Source organism: Mesocricetus auratus, unplaced genomic scaffold, assembly GCF_017639785.1.
Source record: "Mesocricetus auratus isolate SY011 unplaced genomic scaffold, BCM_Maur_2.0 Super-Scaffold_15014, whole genome shotgun sequence".
NCBI lineage: Eukaryota > Metazoa > Chordata > Mammalia > Rodentia > Cricetidae > Mesocricetus > Mesocricetus auratus.
This window is the reverse complement of record NW_024429186.1, coordinates 36,037,388-36,056,224: the sequence shown is the minus strand read 5'-3', so window position 1 is coordinate 36,056,224 and position 18,837 is coordinate 36,037,388. Positions and strand designations below refer to the sequence as shown.

The 18,837-nt window shown below is 47.2% G+C and overlaps 1 protein-coding gene across 2 annotated transcripts in view; it reads left to right on the top strand.

Moving 5' to 3' along the window:
- Susd6 (sushi domain containing 6) overlaps positions 1–9,508 on the top strand; it is an 85,487-nt gene extending 75,979 nt beyond the window's left edge. For both annotated transcript variants that reach the window (XM_005072725.4, XM_040742821.1), the window contains exons 4-6: positions 99–237; positions 2,506–2,933; positions 5,550–9,508. In XM_005072725.4, coding sequence (XP_005072782.1) covers positions 99–237; positions 2,506–2,933; positions 5,550–5,575 — 593 coding nt within the window. In that variant the 3' untranslated portion in view covers positions 5,576–9,508. The remainder of the gene's footprint in view (positions 1–98; positions 238–2,505; positions 2,934–5,549) is intronic.
- The last annotated feature ends 9,329 nt before the right edge of the window (positions 9,509–18,837 follow it).

Here is an 18,837-nt window from a genome sequence, read left to right as displayed (position 1 = left end):
TCAAATACATATTTCTGTATATTACCATGCACATCATCCACAGAGCCCATGTGCTATGTTTCTGGGTACCAAATGTGTGTGATGATTTATTTCCTTAGACAAAGAAACTCACGCGTCGCTCGGGGTCCCCACGCTGTCCATAGTGGCTTCCACTGCCAGCTCTGTGGCACTCATTCTTCTCCTCGTGGTGCTGTTTGTGCTGCTGCAGCCAAAGCTAAAGTCTTTCCATCATAGCAGGTGAGCACATTGTTAGCCAGGCATCCCCACGAGACCAGCCTTGGACTGTAGCCTCTGCTAGTCTGTATCTTAGGGAAGTGGAGAGAAGGAAGTGGGTGTTAAATTCCTGGATGTGCATGTGACTGTACTAGTTGGTTAACATACATTACTTTGATTACATTTCAACATCACAGACAAAGAAACTGAGATATTCATGTTATATCTCAGGATGACTGCAGAATTGAGATTTGAACCTAAATCTGTTCACCCTCAAAGCCATGGCATTTCCACTTATCTCTGGATTGTGGTTTGAGCTAAGGCGCAGTGATAGGATTTATAGCTCTCTGTATGATGTGGATACCTCTTCCTGCCCCTTGTTTCTAATCTTCAGTGCACCTCAGCTTCCCCAAATTCTGATTTATTTGGTTTCAAGTGGTGTCTTAGGGTACTGTAATGAAACACCAAGACCAAAAAAACAAGTTGGAGAGAAGGGTTTATACTTCCACATCCATAATCCTTCTCTGAAGATGTGGACAGAAATTTAAACAGGGCAGGAACTAGTGCAGAGGCCATGGAGGAGTGCTGCTTACTGGCTTGCTCCTTATGGCTTGCTTAGCCTGTTTTCTTACGGAATTCAGGACTACCAGCCCAGGGATGACTTCACCCACAATGGGCTGGCCTTCCCACATCAATCACTAATTGAGGAAATGCTCAACAGGCTTGCCTACAGCCCAGTGTATGCAGGCAATTTCTCAATCGGGATTCTCCTTTTAGACGACTCTAGTTCAGTGGTTCTCAATCTGTGGGTCACAACCTCCTTGTGGGTCAAGTGACCCTTTCGTAGGGAGTCCCATATTAGATAATTATATTACAGTTCATAACTAAAAAAATTAGTTATAAGCCGGTCGTTGGTGATGCACACCTTTAATCCCAGCACTCGGGAGGCAGAGGCAGGAGAATCTCTGTGAGTTCAAGACCAGCCTGGTCTACAAGAGCTAGTTCCAGGACAGCCTCCAAAGCCACAGAGAAGCCCTGTCTGGAAAAACTAAAAAAAAAAAAAAAAAAATTACAGTTATGAAGTAGCAATGAAGTAATTTTATGGCTGGGTGGCCACCACAACTGAGGAACTGTATTAAGGATGACAGCATTAGGAAAGTTGAGGACTACTGTTGTAGCCTAAATCAAGTTGACATAAAATTAGCCTGCCCAGTATGTTTGATTCTGGATAAAACAAAGAACAAAGCAGCAATGGACAATTTTGCAGAAATTTCTGAACTGTAACAACACTGTAAGTTATGTGGGGAAAGAAATCATGAGGCTTATACAAAATTATGTCTTCACCATGCCTTAAAATGGTTCAGAGGGAAAAAAAAAAAGTGTAATCCCCAGAAAAAAGGTGTCTGTAAATTTAAAGCCAAACCAGTGTTAAAGGATTTGTTTTATAGTCAATAAAAATATAAAGTAAAAGCTGATCTGTGGGTGAATAATGCCTTTAATCCCAGCACTTGGGAGACAGTGGCAGATAAATCTCTGTGAGCTCTAGGCCAGCCTGGTCTACAGAGCGAGCTCCAGGCCTAGTGTTATATGCCTGTAATCCTAGCACTTGAGAACCTGAGGTAAAAGAACCCTGAGTTCAGGGTTAGTCTGAGCTTAAGTACTAGCAAGACATGTCTCTTTAAAATCAAAATCAGTTAGATGTGGTGTATACCCTGTCTACATTCTTGGTGAATCTGTACCAGCTGGAGAGGGTTCAGGATATATATAGGGCTGTTAAAAAGCTCACTCTGTAGACCAGCTGGCCTCACACTCATAGAGATCTTCCTGCATCTGCCTCTCAAGTGCTGGAATTAGAGGTGTGTGCCACCACGCCCAGCAAGGTGTATGAGTGTTTTGCCTACATGTATATCTGTGCATGATATATGGATGCTAGGAATCAAACCCAGGTCCTTTGAAAGAGTAGCCAGTGCTATTAACCATTGAGCCATCCTCTCCAACCCCAAGAACACAGTATTTAGAAGTATGTAGAACGGGTTCAATCCCAAGCCCACCCTTTACCAGCTCCCTGGCTGCCAAGCAGTTGCTTCTCTGAGCCAAGCCTACATTCTTGGTGAATCTGTATGTGAAAGGGCTCAGGTGAGAATCCAGTCAGCATGCTAAAGTGTTTAAAGTGCTTCCTAATTGCTGGTGTATAAGAAGTGCTGGAAAATGATGGTTTTTGTTGGTACAGTGTTATTGAGTCACCTCGGTGTTGCTTAGATTCTTATTTTGTATTTTTCTTTCCTGATCCAGGCGTGACCAAGGGGTTTCTGGGGACCAAGTCTCCATCATGGTTGATGGGGTCCAGGTTGCGCTACCTTCATACGAAGAAGCTGTATATGGCAGTTCTGGTCATTGCATGCCACCGGCTGACCCCAGAGTACAGATCGTTCTGTCGGAAGGGTCTGCACCTAGTGGGAGGAACATGCCAAGGGAGCAGCAGCTGCAGGGCCAGGGGGCCTGCTCCTCTGTGGGTGGAGAGGACGAGGCCCCGGGCCATTCTGGGCTGTGTGAAGCCTGGGGTTCCCAGGGCTCAGAGACTGTGATGGTGCACCAAGCAACCACGTCTTCCTGGGTGGCCGGCTCAGCGAGCAGCCGGCCACCACACAAAGACACTGCAGATTCGGAGAACAGTGACATACAAAGCCTTTTATCCCTCACATCAGAGGAGTACACAGATGGTAAGCGGTCCTTGCTAAACATGATCACTAGCTGTTAAAATCCTTGCTGGGAATGAGGAAGCCCTCTGGGCCACTCTGATAATTAGTATATGTACACCCCTCACCCCCCCTCCAAAAAAAGGTAACAGCCGAGTCTACAAAGTAGGATTTGGTCCTCAGAATGGCAGGTAAAGCTTTGGGCTCTAGTAGGGAGACTTCATTGTTACCTATGAATTGTGATGGCTCTAGAGTCTAATACTGTTCACAGCCATAGGCTCTGCTAAACCAGCTGGATAGGGTTCAGGATATATATAGGGCTGTTAAAAAATTTTGTGTTCATGAAAGGCAGAAAATAAGGAGACCTTGGACTGAACTGCATGTCTTGTAGAGAAGACAGCTGCTTCATTTACATGGGAGAGTATTGCTGGTTTCCTTGTGCTGTCCATTTCAGTTAAGTGTGACAGTGAATGGTAGGTATTTATGACGGTCCCCATTTTACAGATGGAGAAAATGAGACCCAGTTTCACTTGTTATTTATCCACTGGTAATTGACAGCTGAGATTTAAAACTAAATGACTGTGCCTCTAAGTCAGCTTTTTAAAAAAGTACTTATGTATCCAGTGTTCTACCTTCAGGGCACCAGATCTCATTACAGAAGGTTGTGAGCCACCAGATGGTTACTGAGAATTGAATTCAGGACCTCTGGAAGAACAGCCAGGACTCTTCTGAGCCATCTCTCCAGCCCTAAATCAGCATTTTTAACCTTACAGTGCCATGATGGCTCCCAGGTGACTAGCTCCTCTGTGTCAGACTAGCCACAGAGTGCAAGTGACTGCCTACTGACAACCCACCTTTGCTGGAGACTGCAGAATTTAACTATAATTCAAATCTGTCACTTTAAGGAATATCTATAGGTGAAATCCCAGTGTAGTTCTAGATTCAGAGAAAATGTGGAAGCTCACTGTTGATAGTAGCGCTTTCTGCCTTTCTGAAAGAGCCCCAGAGGAAACTTCACAAATCCTGGTATCCTGGAGAGTCCATGTCTAACACTTAGAAATGTGTCTATCAGTAGCTTATCTTTCTTTGTTGGAGAAAGATGGCAAGGGCCCTGTAATAACTGACCCAGTTTGGATATGGCAGTCAGTGACCTCTGGACCCTCAGGCACATGTATCATGAGATGTGGCTAAGAGCACATGGCATCCTTTATCCTTCCTCAGGAGCAAAGGAGGTTGCCTGCTCTTCCTTGATGGCTACTGGTTTGTGTTTTTTGTTTGAGGGCTTTTGTTTGTTATTTTGTTGTTTTCAGAGACATGGCCTCTCTGCATAGTCCATGCTGCCTTAGAAGCCATTGTCCTCCTGCCTCAGCCCCCCAACTGGCTGAACACAGCTGTCTACCATGTGCTAGCTTACGTAAGCTTTCTATTTTTAATGATAGGGTCTCACTATGTAGCCTTGGCTGGCCTGAAACTCACTATGCAGACCAGGCTGGCCTCAAAAACACAGAGTGACCTGCTTCTGCCTCCAATTACAAATAATTCTGCTGGAATTAAAAGTAGGTGTCATCATACCTGGCTTGAACAGACCTTTTTGAAAGCTCCATCTTGTGTTTGGTGCCAAATGAAGTTTCAGGTCTGACTCAAACAGGAAACATGCTCTCTGCTGCATGGAGTATCAGTTGGAAAGACAATGGAGCCTGCATTGGAGACATTATGGAACCAGTATTTGTAGTGCTAGCCAGATATGTTGCATCAGGCCTGCAATCCTAGCATTTCAGAGACTGAGACAAGAGGACCACAAGTCCAAGTTAGTTGAACTGCATAGACCCTGTCTTTAAAATAAAGAAATAAGGCCAGCAAGATGACTCAGTGGGTAAAGGCACTTGCTACCAAGCCTGCTGATCTGAATTTGATCCCAGGGCCCCACATGGCAGAATGAGAACTAACTCCCAAAGTTGTTCTCTGACCTGCAGTTACAGACGCTCATCATCACGTATTCCCTGCAGTGTGCTTTGTACACACACATTTTTAAAAATGGATAGCAATAAAGTTTAAAAATACAATAATGATAAAACAGCTGAAGAAATGATGTCATAATGAGGCATTCAGAAAACAAGACACCTGAGACTGATATCCTAGGAAGTCAGGAGCTTGACGCATGGGTCTACCTTCTCCCCTCGTCATAGGAGAAGACCCAAACCCAGAGAAACAATGTGATTTGTCCAGGTTCACAGAGATGGCAGGTGGCCTTAAGGAAATGCTGGTACTTAAGAAGGACTTTGTGGCTGCCTAGGGAGAATTGAAAGTAACTAGACCAGCAGAGAAGGGAGACAAAGGTGTTTGAATGCCAGGCTCAGCATTGAGATTTCATCACACAGGCAGTTGGAGAGATGAGGCAGAAAGCAAGAAGTTCTTAATAGCTTAGATGTGTGCTGCAGAGCGTTATTCCTTAAATGGGGGCCGTTGGGAGGAGAACTGAGAGACAGCTCTCAGTGACTACTGTTCTTCTTAAATGGGGGCCGTTGGGAGGAGAACTAGAGACAGCTCTCAGTGACTACTGTTCTTAAATGGGAGCCGTTGGGAGGAGAACTAGAGACAGCTCTCAGTGACTACTGTTCTTCTCTCCCCACCTCTCTGCAGATATCCCACTGCTGAAAGAAGCATGAGGGCTGCCGTGGGCCCCTCCTCTCTGCCCGTCCTCTCTCCTCCTGTGGGTTTGAGTACCATGTCCTCTCCAGTTGTCCCACCTGGATGCCTGAGCTGCCACCTGTGTATCTGTGTGTACCTGAGGGCCTACAGGCCACCCCGCTGGATACTCAAGGAAGATTCTCACCGTCTGCCCACTGAGCAGCTGGAGGACCTGGCTCTTTGCCTGGCCCAGCCTTCCCATCTGTCAGGGACATGTCTGAATGTGCTGGATTGAACCCTCCCTTTCCCGAGCCACTGGGTCCCTTCCAGCCAGCTCTCTGGTGGCAGCCACAGCCATGAGGGCCTGAGCACTGCTGTGTTTACTTGTGCCTTCCCCACCCTGTCCCGTTCCCCGTATGCAGGTGGGTTGCTGTCCGCAGGCCTTAGTGGTGATTGCCACCTGTACACGGGCTGGGACTGGGGCTGCAGAAACGGATTGACCAGTAAGGCCCTTAAAGCAGGAGTGAGTGACTCTTATTGGGGCCAGAATGTGGGTCCCTGAGCTTGCCCTGTGTGTAGACACTGATGGCATCTTCCTTAACTGAGGGTAGGTTTGGGAAGTCATATCAAACCTGCCCAGCACTCAGCCGTCCAGCTTGGGTGCAGGTTCCTGGCTCTTTTGAGTTTCCAGGAAGCACCCAGAAGACCTGTGGGAGGGAAGAAGGTTGTCGGATAATGATTGTCTTCCTAATATGCAAGTTCTTACTTCCTGCTTCCAGCATTGGCTGCCTTGGCCTTGGTTTCTGTTCCTGGGTAAGGGGAAGTTGCATGCTGTCTCCTGGACTTTGTCCTAGGTAGCTCTGGCTTCCTTGCAGCCCACAGAACCCCGAGATTTGCTGAGATGCCAACAAAAGCTCATCTGGGTTTTGGCAGTCTGGGCAAGTTGCCCATTTCTAGGTTTGTGGTGATGGAGGGGAGGTTGAGAGGTATAGACCAAGTCCCCTGTGGCTGCAGGCAGCTGGGGCGAGGTCCCAAGGATCCTCCTCACCACAGTCATGTGCCTTAGTGACTATGCCCAGAAAGTGGCCTGCTGTGTCGCTGCCTCCCTCCTCTGCTCTCTTCTCCAGGCCTTCCACTTGTCGTTGCTGACAAGCCACTCTATCCTTCCTGCAGAGCTAAGAAATGATTCCCAGCACTCCTGGCTTCACCAGCTGGTGTGGTTGGTGGGTACCCAGAAGCCTGACTTGAAGGCCCTGGGAGCGTGAAAGTGCTAGCATTGAAGGGGTATTCTGGGCATTGTGCTGGACCTCCCGTGGCACCGAATGTGGTGTTAAGGAATGTGTGCTTCTCTCTCTCTCTCTCTCTCTCTCTCTCTCTCTCTCTCTCTCTCTCTCTCTCTCTCTCTCTCTCTCATTCTTTGCCTCAAGGCTGGGGACACGTCAGCCAATCCTGGACTACACCTATGATGTTTCTCCCTGAGCCTTTCTGGGGTGGTAAAAATAATAAAAACCCCAGTGTATTTATAGTTCCTGACCTATCAGGGTTAGTTAGCTCCAGGCATCAGTGGCCTCAGATAGGGGAATGGCGTCCTCTCACTCACTGCCTCCACTTACAATGCACTTTAGTCCCTGTCATGCCTGGCTTCCTGCCACCCTGTCTTCTTTCCTCTCAGGGTAAGGGCAGTGCCTGCTTCCCTGTTGGCCACTCCCACATCCTCCACCCAAGAGGCCAGTCTATTGTGTCCAGTGTCCAGGCAGGTGTGGTTGGCTAGGAATGACTGGAGAAGGTGCTAGAACAAGACTAAAGTCCAATGGAAGACAGTATACACTCTTAGCAGTTGCTGTCATACACCACCTGGGGGGTGGGTTCCGAGGCGCCAAGCTACCGCTCAGTGACTCCCCTTTATCCTTAGTGGTGCCCGCACTCCTCGAGAGAAGGGAGGCAGGGGGGCAGGAGTCTGCTGAAGGAGCCTTCTGCTTACTGCTCCTCGAAAAATCTTAATTCTGCTCTGGGAGTTTTTAAGAGAAAAATGGAAGGTCCTTCCTTTTACTGGGTCTTTACTCTGGGTTTTTGCCCCTTAACAGATTGCACTTTTTGTTTTGGAGTTATTTAGCCACAAGGTGACTGGCTTGACCCTTGGGTAAAAAGAACCTCCTGGTGCCTCCTTCCCTCTCCCCATCCATTAACCTTCTCTCTGGGGATCACAAGACCAGGCTCATCTAACTGGAGGACAAAAGGATCATGTTCCCCATCATCCAGTCACTAGTTTTGATGTCTGTTCTGTGGAGTTTCCCACCTACTGTTGCTGGCATCTGTGACTTCTTCCTGTGTTTTTCTTCTAAAGCAATTTCTTACTATCAGCCATATACTGTGGCTTTGGGGACATCTGGACTTTGTCCCTTACAGAGGGACTGTGGCACTTAATTGCCTTGAGGTGGAGCCTAGATAGAAACAGGGTCAGTGGCAGGTGCCAGACTGTTGGGCAGAAAGATGCTTAGAGCGGGTGGGAAGGAGCTGTGCAGCCCACTGTGCTGGGCTCACCTCCAGGGGCGTCCTGCAGACTGGTCCAGAAGAGGCCATCATCACCAAAGGACTTTACACAGAGTTTTGGGTTGTTTGTTTGGGTTTGGGAGATGCTTTTGCTTTTTCATACTTGTGCTGACTCAATGCAGGTTTTATATCCTGGTGACAGTCTTATCAGTTTTCAAGGGCCAGAATGGTAAAATAAATAAAATAGAAAATTCCGTCCCTCCTTGCCTTAATTTAACAGGTAGGCTTTCTCTGCCCAGCTCTGTATTTCGTTCCTGTATTCCTGTTCCCTGGGTGAGAACTGTGAGATGGGTGGAGTCCTGGCCATGCTGTAGATTTGTTTGCTGAAGGCATTTCAATGTACATTCTACAAGCACTCCATTTAAAGTCTTCCCCATTCATCTTGCCCTCCTCCCCCACCCCCAGCTTTATAGTATGTAGAGAAGCCAGGCTATAAGACAAAGGTATACTTTTCCTGCTTTGTGAGTGGCTGAATGGGGATAGATGGCGCCTTTTTCTTCCCAATCCCATCAGAGCTCCTGAAACACTTGGCTTCCTACATAACAATGTCTCCTCTGTTTCTGAGGAACATTCCAGAATAGAAAATGGAATATGCTGCAGACATTTCTAGATCCTTGCTCCCTTCCTCATCCTTAAAGAGCAAAGAGGACCTAGAAGGGACATGTAGCATGCCTACTACACAGCTTAATTCCAGGTGTGCCTGTGCCTGGGCAATGTGGCTGGGTAGCATGCCTACTACACAGCTTAATTCCAGGTGTGCCTGTGCCTGGCAATGTGGCTGGGTAGCATGCCTACTACACAGCTTAATTCCAGGTGTGCCTGTGCCTGGCAGTGTGGCTGGAGCCTCCTCTTGTGGGTCCTGCTGGGTCTTCTGCAGCCTTCAGAGAATATTTTCTTGGCAGATGCTTAGGCAGAGAGATGTGGTAGCTGGTTCTCTGGAAAGCCGAAAGTGGTGGGGCCAGTTTTTCTGAGATGTGACTTCTTTCCAGCTGAAAACCTAGTAGAGTTTTGAGCAAAGAGCCCCTCCCCCCAAAATAAAAACCTCTTCCAATAACAGAGCTCACCATGGGGCATCTGGGGATAGAGCATTTAGATTGCCAAGTAGGGAGAGGAAATGACTGTGGGCTGCATGGCTGTATGCACACTGGCCTGGCTTCTTAAGGTTGCGCACCACTATGGGATCCTTTGCAGAATGGTACTCATACAATGGTTTAAAACAACACACGCATAATTGACTGTGCAGGATGTCAACCAATCTGGGTTTGCTTTATTTTATTTTTTATATATATTTTTTGGTATCCTGTACATTGCAGTGGGTATGAAGATAGTATTTTAATATTTGTACAAAGTTTAATTTAATTTTAATTGTTCTATGTATATAACTGCATTTCTAAATAATAATAAAAGTTCTTATGAAGGCAGTTTTGGGAGATGTAGTCCTTTATAAAAGTTTTTACAGAACTCTAGATGATTGAGAAGAGTAGGTATGGGGGTGAAGCTCTAGTGTAGTGTTAGAGCCTCTTGCCTGGCAATGTGTGAAGCCCTAGGTTCAGTCTCCAGTACCACAAGAGGGAAGAGAGGGGAGGAGAGGAGCAATCAGTTGGTAAAGTGTGTTTGAGCATGCTGACCTGAGTTCAGATCCCCGGCACCCACATGAAAAGCTGAGCGTGGTGGTATGTTCCTGTAGCCCTGAAATGAGGACAGCCAATCTAGCTAATTAGTGAGCTCCAGGTCAGTCAGTCCCCAAAAATAGGTAGACAGCAATAGAGGAAGACACTTGATGTCATCCTTTGGCCCCTGCACGTACGTAGGTACGTACGTACGTACGTACACACACACACACACACACACACACACACAATGTGTTCAAGAGCTCATGAAGAGATGTTGCCTGGCACAAGGTTAAGGAAACAGAAGAGATTCATAAACTATTCATAAATCTCTCATTAAGAACATAGAACCAGTGGGTTGGTGGTTGACTGGATGAGGGGGCCTCTCGGGGTACACAGACCACTGCTGTCAGTGCAGAGGAAGATGGTCCTGGGAGAAGGACCACAAGCTGTCATCAGTGGAAACCCATTGTCTCTTGATCCTCTCAGGGTACCAACCACTGTGCTTCAGTGTGTTGTGATTGATATAAACCGGAACCTACATGAGGGTGGGATGGTGTACTTGGAGAAAGCCTTCAAACTAAAATATAGCTGAGCTGCGTGAAGGAGCCTAGGCATGATCCTGGACAAGCTATGTGATGCAACCTATGTGTGGGCACAAAGGGAGCCATGTGCACATGCAGTGTGAGAAGATGCTCCTGAACTTGTGCTGTATACCTTTAATGCTGCCCCTTCAGAGGCAGAGGCAAAATTGGAGGTTGAAGGCCAACCAGAGCTATGTAGTGAGACCCTGGCAGTTTACAACCTGGGGTGGGGGAGGTATATAATTCAGTAGAACATCAGAGGATGCTAGCCTGGCATCCTCAAAGCCCCAGAAGTTTGGGCCCTAACACAAGAAAAAGGTGTGGTTTAGGGAAGAAGGCAGTAAGGACATTAAAATTAAAATGAGGACAGCCGGGAGTGGTGGTGCACACAGATCTCTGAGTTTGAGGCCATCCTGGCCTGCATAGCAAATTCCAGGCCAGGCAGAAATACATAGTGAGATAGGTAGGTAGATGGTTCTATTCCTGTTGCCCAAGAAGCTATAGAAGTGATAATAGTGGTCAGGTCTCTCAGCAGCAGGCACGAGAGGAAAAAAGCAGGAACTTAGGTGTGATAAAGAAGTATTTGTGGGTCTGACAGCCTCCAAAACAATACAGAGAAACCCTGTTTCGTAAAACCAAAAAAAAAAAAAAAAAAAAAAAAAACGGGCATGCCTTTAATCCCAGCAATAGGGAGGCAGAGGCAGGCGGAGAGGCCGGGCTAGTCCGACAGCCTCCAAAACAATACAGAGAAACCCTGTCTCGTAAAACCAAAAAAAAATATATATATATAGTAACAAAGTATCTATGGAGTATATTCTAGGCTCAGTCTACACTCCTCTAGTCCCCAGCAACTTGCTAGGGTCAAGGTGGAGATGGTAAGTGGGGGTAGTGGAATGATGGTCAACCTGAGATTTCCAATGATGAAATGGGCTCAAAATTATAAATGTTGGGTACTGGTTTAAGGCTAGCTTGGAGCCGGGCATTGGTGGCGCATGCCTTTAATCCCAGTGTGGGAACACCAGACCGTGAGCAGAGACCCACTTCCCCTTCTGCCTGGGAGTAGGCAGCTGTAAGACAATGTTTAGTAAAAACATGTTTACTAAAAACGATACAATAAGTTCCTGGCCACTTCCCCTTCTGCCTGGGAGTAGGCAGCTGTAAGACAATGTTTAGTAAAAACATGTTTACTAAAAACAATACAATAAGTTCCTGGGAAAGGCCTTCCCACGGAAACCGCCCTGACCTCGACCTTGTCCAAAGACTAACCGCACCTTCAAAAACCCACACACATCCACCTCTGGTGTCAGAGCAGAACCAGCCAGGGGAGAGGAGAGAGCAGAAGCTTCTCTGGTGGGAGCCTTTCTTAGGAAGTTTTCTTGAGCCTTTTTGGGGCCTGCTTAAAGTTTTCTTTACATCATTGAACAAGTCTCTGTGTTGTCAATCCCCGACACCCTCCATACGTTCTCGGACACAGGCCACGCAGCAGACGTGACATCCCAGCACTCGAGAGGCAGAGGCAGGCAGATCTCTGAGTTCGAGAACAGCCTGGTCTACAAGAACTAGTTCTAGGACAACCTCCAAAGCCACAGAGAAACCCTGTCTTGAAAAACCAAAAGATAGATAGATAGATAGATAGATAGATAGATAGATAGATAGATAGATAGATAAAAGGCTAGCTTGGGCTTTATAGCAAGAGCCTATCTTAAACAACAAAACCCAAAATGGCCTAGCAAGCATATAGTCTTGTGTTCTGTCCCCGTACTGCAATAATGATTAAAACAAAACTGAGAAGTACTTTAATCCTAAGGTCACACTGCTATGAAGTGATGGGTTCAAACATGACTATTTTAGCCCACATTCTTGATGTATGCCTCAGATAACTCTGCCCATAACCTCAGGCTGCCTCTTGATGGGAGAACAGAAAACCACTCAAAACTAGCTCTACCAGGACAGCTTGGAGGTTGTTACCCTTCACCTTCTGGCACTGGCTTCAGTATCCAAAGCAGGAAAGACAAACAGACCCTGCAGTGAGTGGTCATTTACTTCCCAGCTTTGCAGATGCGGGAACTGATGCACCCAGCTATGTGCTGACCAGCCTGTTGGTAGCAGAGCAGGGATGGAGCTAAGCACCAGGGTGTGTGTGTCCCACCACCCTCAACAAGTCTACATTTCTGCTTGGCTTTTGAGGGGAACTTTTTTTTTTAGAAAAAAAAGGTTTAGACAATTTATTTTGATCCTGTTTTTCCCTCCCCCAAATCCTTCTCACTTCCAATACCCACACAACTTTGTTTTCTCTCATAAAAGGAGGAAAAAAATCAAATACACCCATGAAACCATAAAAATAAAAGTCAAAATAAGCAAAAGATAATAAGACCAAAAGAAAAAAAGCCCAAACAAAGCAAGATTAAACCAAAAAGTCTATAAAAATACCATTGAGTTCATTTTATGTTGGCCAGCTTTTGAGAATGGGGCCTGCCCTGAGGTGTGTGGTTAATATACTCAATGAGACTTCACTGGAGAAAATGGATTTTTCCTTTGCCAGCGGGTTTTAACTGCAGATAGTTTCTTGATCAAGGGTGAGAACCCTTATTGCTGGGACCCTGTCTGGCTTGAACTTGTGCCTCTCACCAAGGACTTTGGGATTCATGTGTGCATCGGTCCTGTTGTGTCTGGGAGATGCTGTTTCCTTGGAGTCGTCATTACCTTCATTCAGCTCTTAACGATCTTTCTGCCCACATTGGTCTCTGAGCCCATCAGAGGGTGGGGTGGGGGATTGGTTAAAACAGCCTGGTTAAAGGAGTGAGTGCCCCTAAGGTTCTCCCTTCATCTACTGCAAGAGGCAGCTTCTCCCATGAGAGCTGATGGAAGGCACTGATCTACGGGTGTAGCAGGTCATCATTAGGTTTTCCCCAGGCCTATGGCCTATTTAGTCTTGGAATCTTGGCCACCTTATCAATGGGCTCTATCATGGGATGGACCTTAAATCTAACCAGAAAGTGGTTATTTACTCCTGCAACTTGCAGGCAGGCTGTTGTAGTAGATTGCAGGGATTGTAGCTGGGAGATACCTTTTGCCTCTGGTAGCATGCAGAGCACCTCTCAGTACCTTGAATGCTAGTCAATAGGGGTGATGCTTCTAGTCCGGACACCAGCTCAATTTCCCTGTGCTTGATGATATGTATATAAGTTTCGTCTTCAGCAATAGGACCTTCAAGTTGTGGAGAGTAACCAATAGCCTTGATCTGGTTGGCTTTTGAGCAAAGCCTTCATCCTCTCCAACTCAGCTTCCCTCTGCAGAGCAGCCACTGCCACTGCTTGCTTCAGGGGAGTCAGCTACCTCAGACAAGTTCAAAGGAGGTTTGAGCAAAGACTCAAGTTGTCTTGAGGGAGCTCATCATTCCCTCTCTGGCTTCCTCAGATAAGGCAGAGAGAAAGAAGAGCCCAGCATGGGTTGGGAACATGTCCCAGAGTCCTAAACCTAGGCAAAGCCTTCACTTAAAACCTGCCTCCAGCCGGGCGGTGGCGCACGCCTTTAAACCCAGCACTCGGGAGGCAGAGGCACGTGGATCTCTGTGAGTTCGAGGCCGGGCTGGACCGATAGCCTCCAAAACAATACAGAGAAACCCTGTCTCGTAAAAAACAAACAAACAAACAAAAAAACCCTGCTTCCCCTCTTCCAGGTTAGACCTCAGGGAGAAAACTTTGACTGGTCTTCAGCCTGGGCTACAGCAAAGGAAGGAACCTTCTGCCAGGCAGCCTCTGTCCCCTACCCTGGAAGTGGCGGGTTCTGCTGCTCTAAGAGAATAGAGCGGAAGGAACTGAGACTTGCCTTTACTATGACTGGTCAGAAGGTACTGGGGAACTCCCACTCAAAATGCCAAGGCCCAGCTGGAAGGAGAGACTCTATTCCCAAAGGCCTTGAACATAGAACAAGGAGCCAGAAGGGGATCTGAACAGCCCACCCCATGGCGGGAGTTGGTAGCCTGTCTTCTCAACACTAGCCCAGAGTAAGAGAAACACTGTCCAATCCTACCCACGAACTCACGAAGTCCAGCCTTCCATGCACAGTCTCAGGTCTGTCTTCAGCAAAGCAGATGTTATTGCTAATACGCTTGTGTTCCAACAGGGACAGTGGTCTGTGAGAAAGCCACTTTTGCAGGCACAGACTATCCATTTCACAAGTGTAAAAAGCAAAGCTCAGACAGGTCCAAGACCACATAAGTAGCCAGTCACCCACTGAGCTAGGATTTGAACCCAGGCAAGCCTCTCTGACCTGAACCCCACAGGGATCACAAGTGACCTCTACATTCTGACCTCCACCCCCACCCCGACTTCCTGATCACTACTCCCTGGGAACATCTTCTCCAGCGCCTGGTCCTGTTCCACCTATTATCCTGGCCACAAATTCCTTCAGAATTCCCAAAGTCAGTCCATTCAAAGCCAGTCCTCCCACGGTTTGCCCCAGCAGTCAGCATGGTTCCTGGAACTAGGAGGTCAGGTGAGCCAGGAGCCACCCTGCAGCTCCGCCTGGCCCTAGCCTGGGGTATGTTCTGACTTTCAGGATCTAGTGCTGGGGCATTGGCCAGGCTTTTTCCTTTTACTATTAAATGAGATCTCTGACTGTGAACCTGCGTTGGGATGGACACATTCCTGAGCTGGGCGTGGCTCTCCTGCAAGCTGCTAGTGATAGAAGAGCATTATAAAAACACAAGAAAGTCCCATCCCGCGCCCAGGCAGGGAGCAGTTGTCTGGTTTTCTGGATTTACCCGACACCCCCTGTGTCCTCAGAAAAGGAAATTTTGCAACATAGATGTGACCCCTGCAGTTGGCATGGGCAGCTTTTGTATGCCTGGGATAGCAGTTGCTCTCGGGTTCTCAGCTTAGCCCGGACAAGGCAGAGGGCTTGGCAAGTGTGGACATCCCCCCAGTAACCGTCTGGCCTCCAGTGAAGGCAGCCTGTTTGAAGATGAAGCCTGCCAGCTGAGTTCAACATCTGGAGAGACCCAGGACATGCGAAACAAAGGCTTTGGCCCAGCACAAACACACCACAGACGTGGGCGGCCTTATTTTTAGGGACTACTGGTTTCTTGAAGTCGTTGAGCAGCCGTGCTCAGAGACTTGGTGGGACTTTGTGCTACCCCCCACTCTACGGGATGACTGTCCCTACCTCTGCTTCTGTCATTTCATCGTTCATTCAGTTTGAATGTGTTCAGTAAGCTAGTGTCCGGCATTACGCATAGCCTGGTACTAGCGTCTCAGAACGCAGTGTTACGTAAGACTCAGTCTACACCCTCAAGGCGGGTGTACGGCAGGGAAGAGGGGGGTTTAACGGCCACCTGAAATTTAAGACGGAGCTTACAAAAGAAAAAAGCTCTAAGTGCTGGGGACTGAAGAGCACAGTCAGTGCTTTGGGGGAGGAGCAAGGAATCCCCAGGGAAGAAGACTTGCCTCTTGCTTTGTGTCTGAAAGGATAGATTATGTTTTAATACTCTACACAGGCAGAGGAGGGGCCATCCAGACTATAGGCATCCGTAGGAATTTAAAAAGAAAGAAAGAAAAAGAACACCTGAAGTGAGGAACCACAAGAAACTGCCCCTTTTCCTTTTTTTTTTTTTTTTTTTTTTTTTTTTTGGTTTTGGTTTTTTGTTTTGTTTTTCGAGACAGCAGCATTTCTCTGTATTGTTTTGGAGGCTGTCCTGGAACTCTCTTCTCTTTATAGACCAGGCTGGCCTCGAACTCACAGAGATCCACCTGCCTCTGCCTCCTGAGTGCTGGGATTAAACGCTTGCGCCACCAACGCGCGGCTTTTTTTTTTTTAATAAAAAAAAGTCAGATATAAATGTTTTAAGTATGGAATGAGGTGAGGCAGTCGCTAATTCTATAGCATGTGAGGGACAAGCACGATTGGGGAGGGAGGTGGGAGAGACTAGAAAGAGGGGAGGAGAGAGGGAGGGAGGGAGAGGGAGAGAGACAGGGAAAAAAAGACTTGCCTGCCCCTTCAGAGGAACAGCAGGAAAGAGCAGAAGTGGGCGGAGTTTGCCTCTTAAACGGACCTTTGCACCTCCGTGCAGGCTACATAGTGACGTAGCATCCATGGGACCTTGGGCTAGCCAGGGTACTGCCTGAGTGCATCCTGCCAGTGACGAGGCAGACTAGCAAAATGCCTGAATCCTTACATATGAGGAGTTCCAACCAAAGTTATGATTATCCAACCAAGGCTGCTGCAATTGAGTGCCTTTCTTCTCAGGGCGAGATTTCTAATCAAAGACTCAGGAGTGGCATACCAACAAGCAAGTGCTGAGACACTTCCCTCCTGTGTGGTTTACTAACAGCAGAGCAGAACTTCCTGGGGACCAAGCCAGCTTCTGCCTCTGCAGATGGAGGCATCAGATGTGTCCAGTACAGACCATCTCATGTGTAACAGTACACGTGTCCAGTACAGTGCTTTCTCTCTGGCTGGGACAACACAAGAAGCAGCCACTGCTTGCCATGAAGTTTCGGTCAGCCACAGCCAGGCAGCTAGCTGCTCCAAGTTACAAGTTCATCATTTTACTGTTTTCCTTAGTGCGGTCCCGAAATGAGGGGGAAAGCCAAGCCCAGGTCTGTAATCCGATCTACTCAGGAAGCTGAGGCAAGGGCATTGGAAATTCAAGACCTGCCTGAGCTACTGAATTGTTCAAGCCCAACCTGGGTAACTTGCCAAGACCCTGTCTCAAAATAAAAAAGAAACAAGATTTAGAAATATACTACAGTGGGAGAGTGCACGGCTGGCATGCATGAGATCCCAGGTTCAAGCCCCAGAGCTGAACCCAGAAGGACAGTGCTGGACTGGGAGGTACAATGCTGAACGTGGTGGGGACAGTGGTGACCTGGTGGGGACAATGCTGACCTGGTGAGGACAGAGGTGACCTGTTGGGGACAGTGGTGACCTGGTGGGGACAGTGGTGACCTGGTGAGGACAGAGGTGACCTGGTGGGGACAGTGGTGACCTGGTGAGGACAGAGGTGACCTGGTGAGGACAGAGATGGCCTGGTGGGGACAGTGGTGACCTGGTGGGGACAGTGATTATCCTGGTGGGGACAGTGCTGACCTGGTGGTGACCTAGTGGGGACAGTGCTTCATTACAACATTCTTTTCTTGTCAATTTCCATTTGTCACCAGAGGCGTTCAGAAATTATCAAGTTACTTAATAATAGTAGCTATTAAAGCATCAGAAATAATATATCTGGTCTTCCAGGTTGACAAAAGACACAAAAGCAATAGTAGTAAAAGTCAGAACATTCACTGGGCATGGTAGTCCATGCCTCCAATCCTAGCTCTCTGGAGACAGAGGCAGGTGGATTTCTGTGAGTTCAAAGCCAGCCTGGTCTACAAAGCAAATTCCAGCCATCCAGGGCTGTTACACAGAGAAATCGGAATATTCCTCGTGGAAGGCAATTTGACAATAACCATTAAAATTACAACATAGCTCCTCGTTCTCTCTCCTTCTCTCTTTAAACAATTCCTTCATAAGGACATTGTGCAGCCAGGGCTGGAGAGATGGCTAAGGGGTTAACAGTACTCACTATTATGAAGACCCATGTGTGATTCCAGTGGCTCGCAAGCACCTGTGACTTCCAGCTGCAAGGGGTCTGACATCTCTTCCGGTCTTTGCCGACAACCCCCATCCCGTTTCTCTTTCACACATACACACAGTTTCTTTTTCTTTTAAATCTGGGTTGGCTGGCAGTTAGAGTATTTGCTGCTCTTGTAGAGGACCCGGTTTCAGTTCCCAGCACCTATGGTGGTCACAACTGTCCATAATTCCAATTCCAGGGAATCCAATGCCTTCCTCTGATATCTATGGGCCTCCCGCAAGCAAGTGGTGCATGTTCATACATGTAGGCAAAACACTCATACACATTTTTAAAACTCTGAAAGAAAAAGATATTGAATGGTGCTGGGTAGCTTGTGCCTTTAATTCCAGCACTCTGGAGTCATTGGTAGGTAAATGTCTATGAGTTCCTGGCTAGCTTGGTCCAAATAGTGAGTTTTAAGCCAGCCAAGGCTACACAATGAGATCCTGTCTAAAAAATAATAAAAACATATTCAAGATCATCCTCTGGTACATAGCAAATTTAAGGCTAGCCTTGGCTACTAAGTCTCAAACAAAACAAAGCGTTGTGTTTGTGAGAAGAGACTCACAAAGCTTGAAAGTTAGGAGGATCCCACACCAAGCCCCTCCAGGAAAACAACAACAGCAACAACAAAAAAGTCAAAACAAAAAAAGGAGCCTTGCAGTGCCGGATCACAGTGGAAGGGAGAGTGATCTTATGGTTTTCCTTTACCTTTCTTCCCTTACTTTTTTTTCTTTCTTTCTTTCTTTTTTTTTTTTTTTTTTTTTGACACAGGGTAGGTCTGACTGCCCCTGTAACTGTTTAGACCAGGCTGGCTCTAACTCATATAGATCCACCTGCCTCTGCCTCCTGAGTGATGGGACTAAAGACATGCATTATTATACTCATCTAAACTAATGGCTTTCAATATGCAAAAATTGACACACACACACCCTTAATTG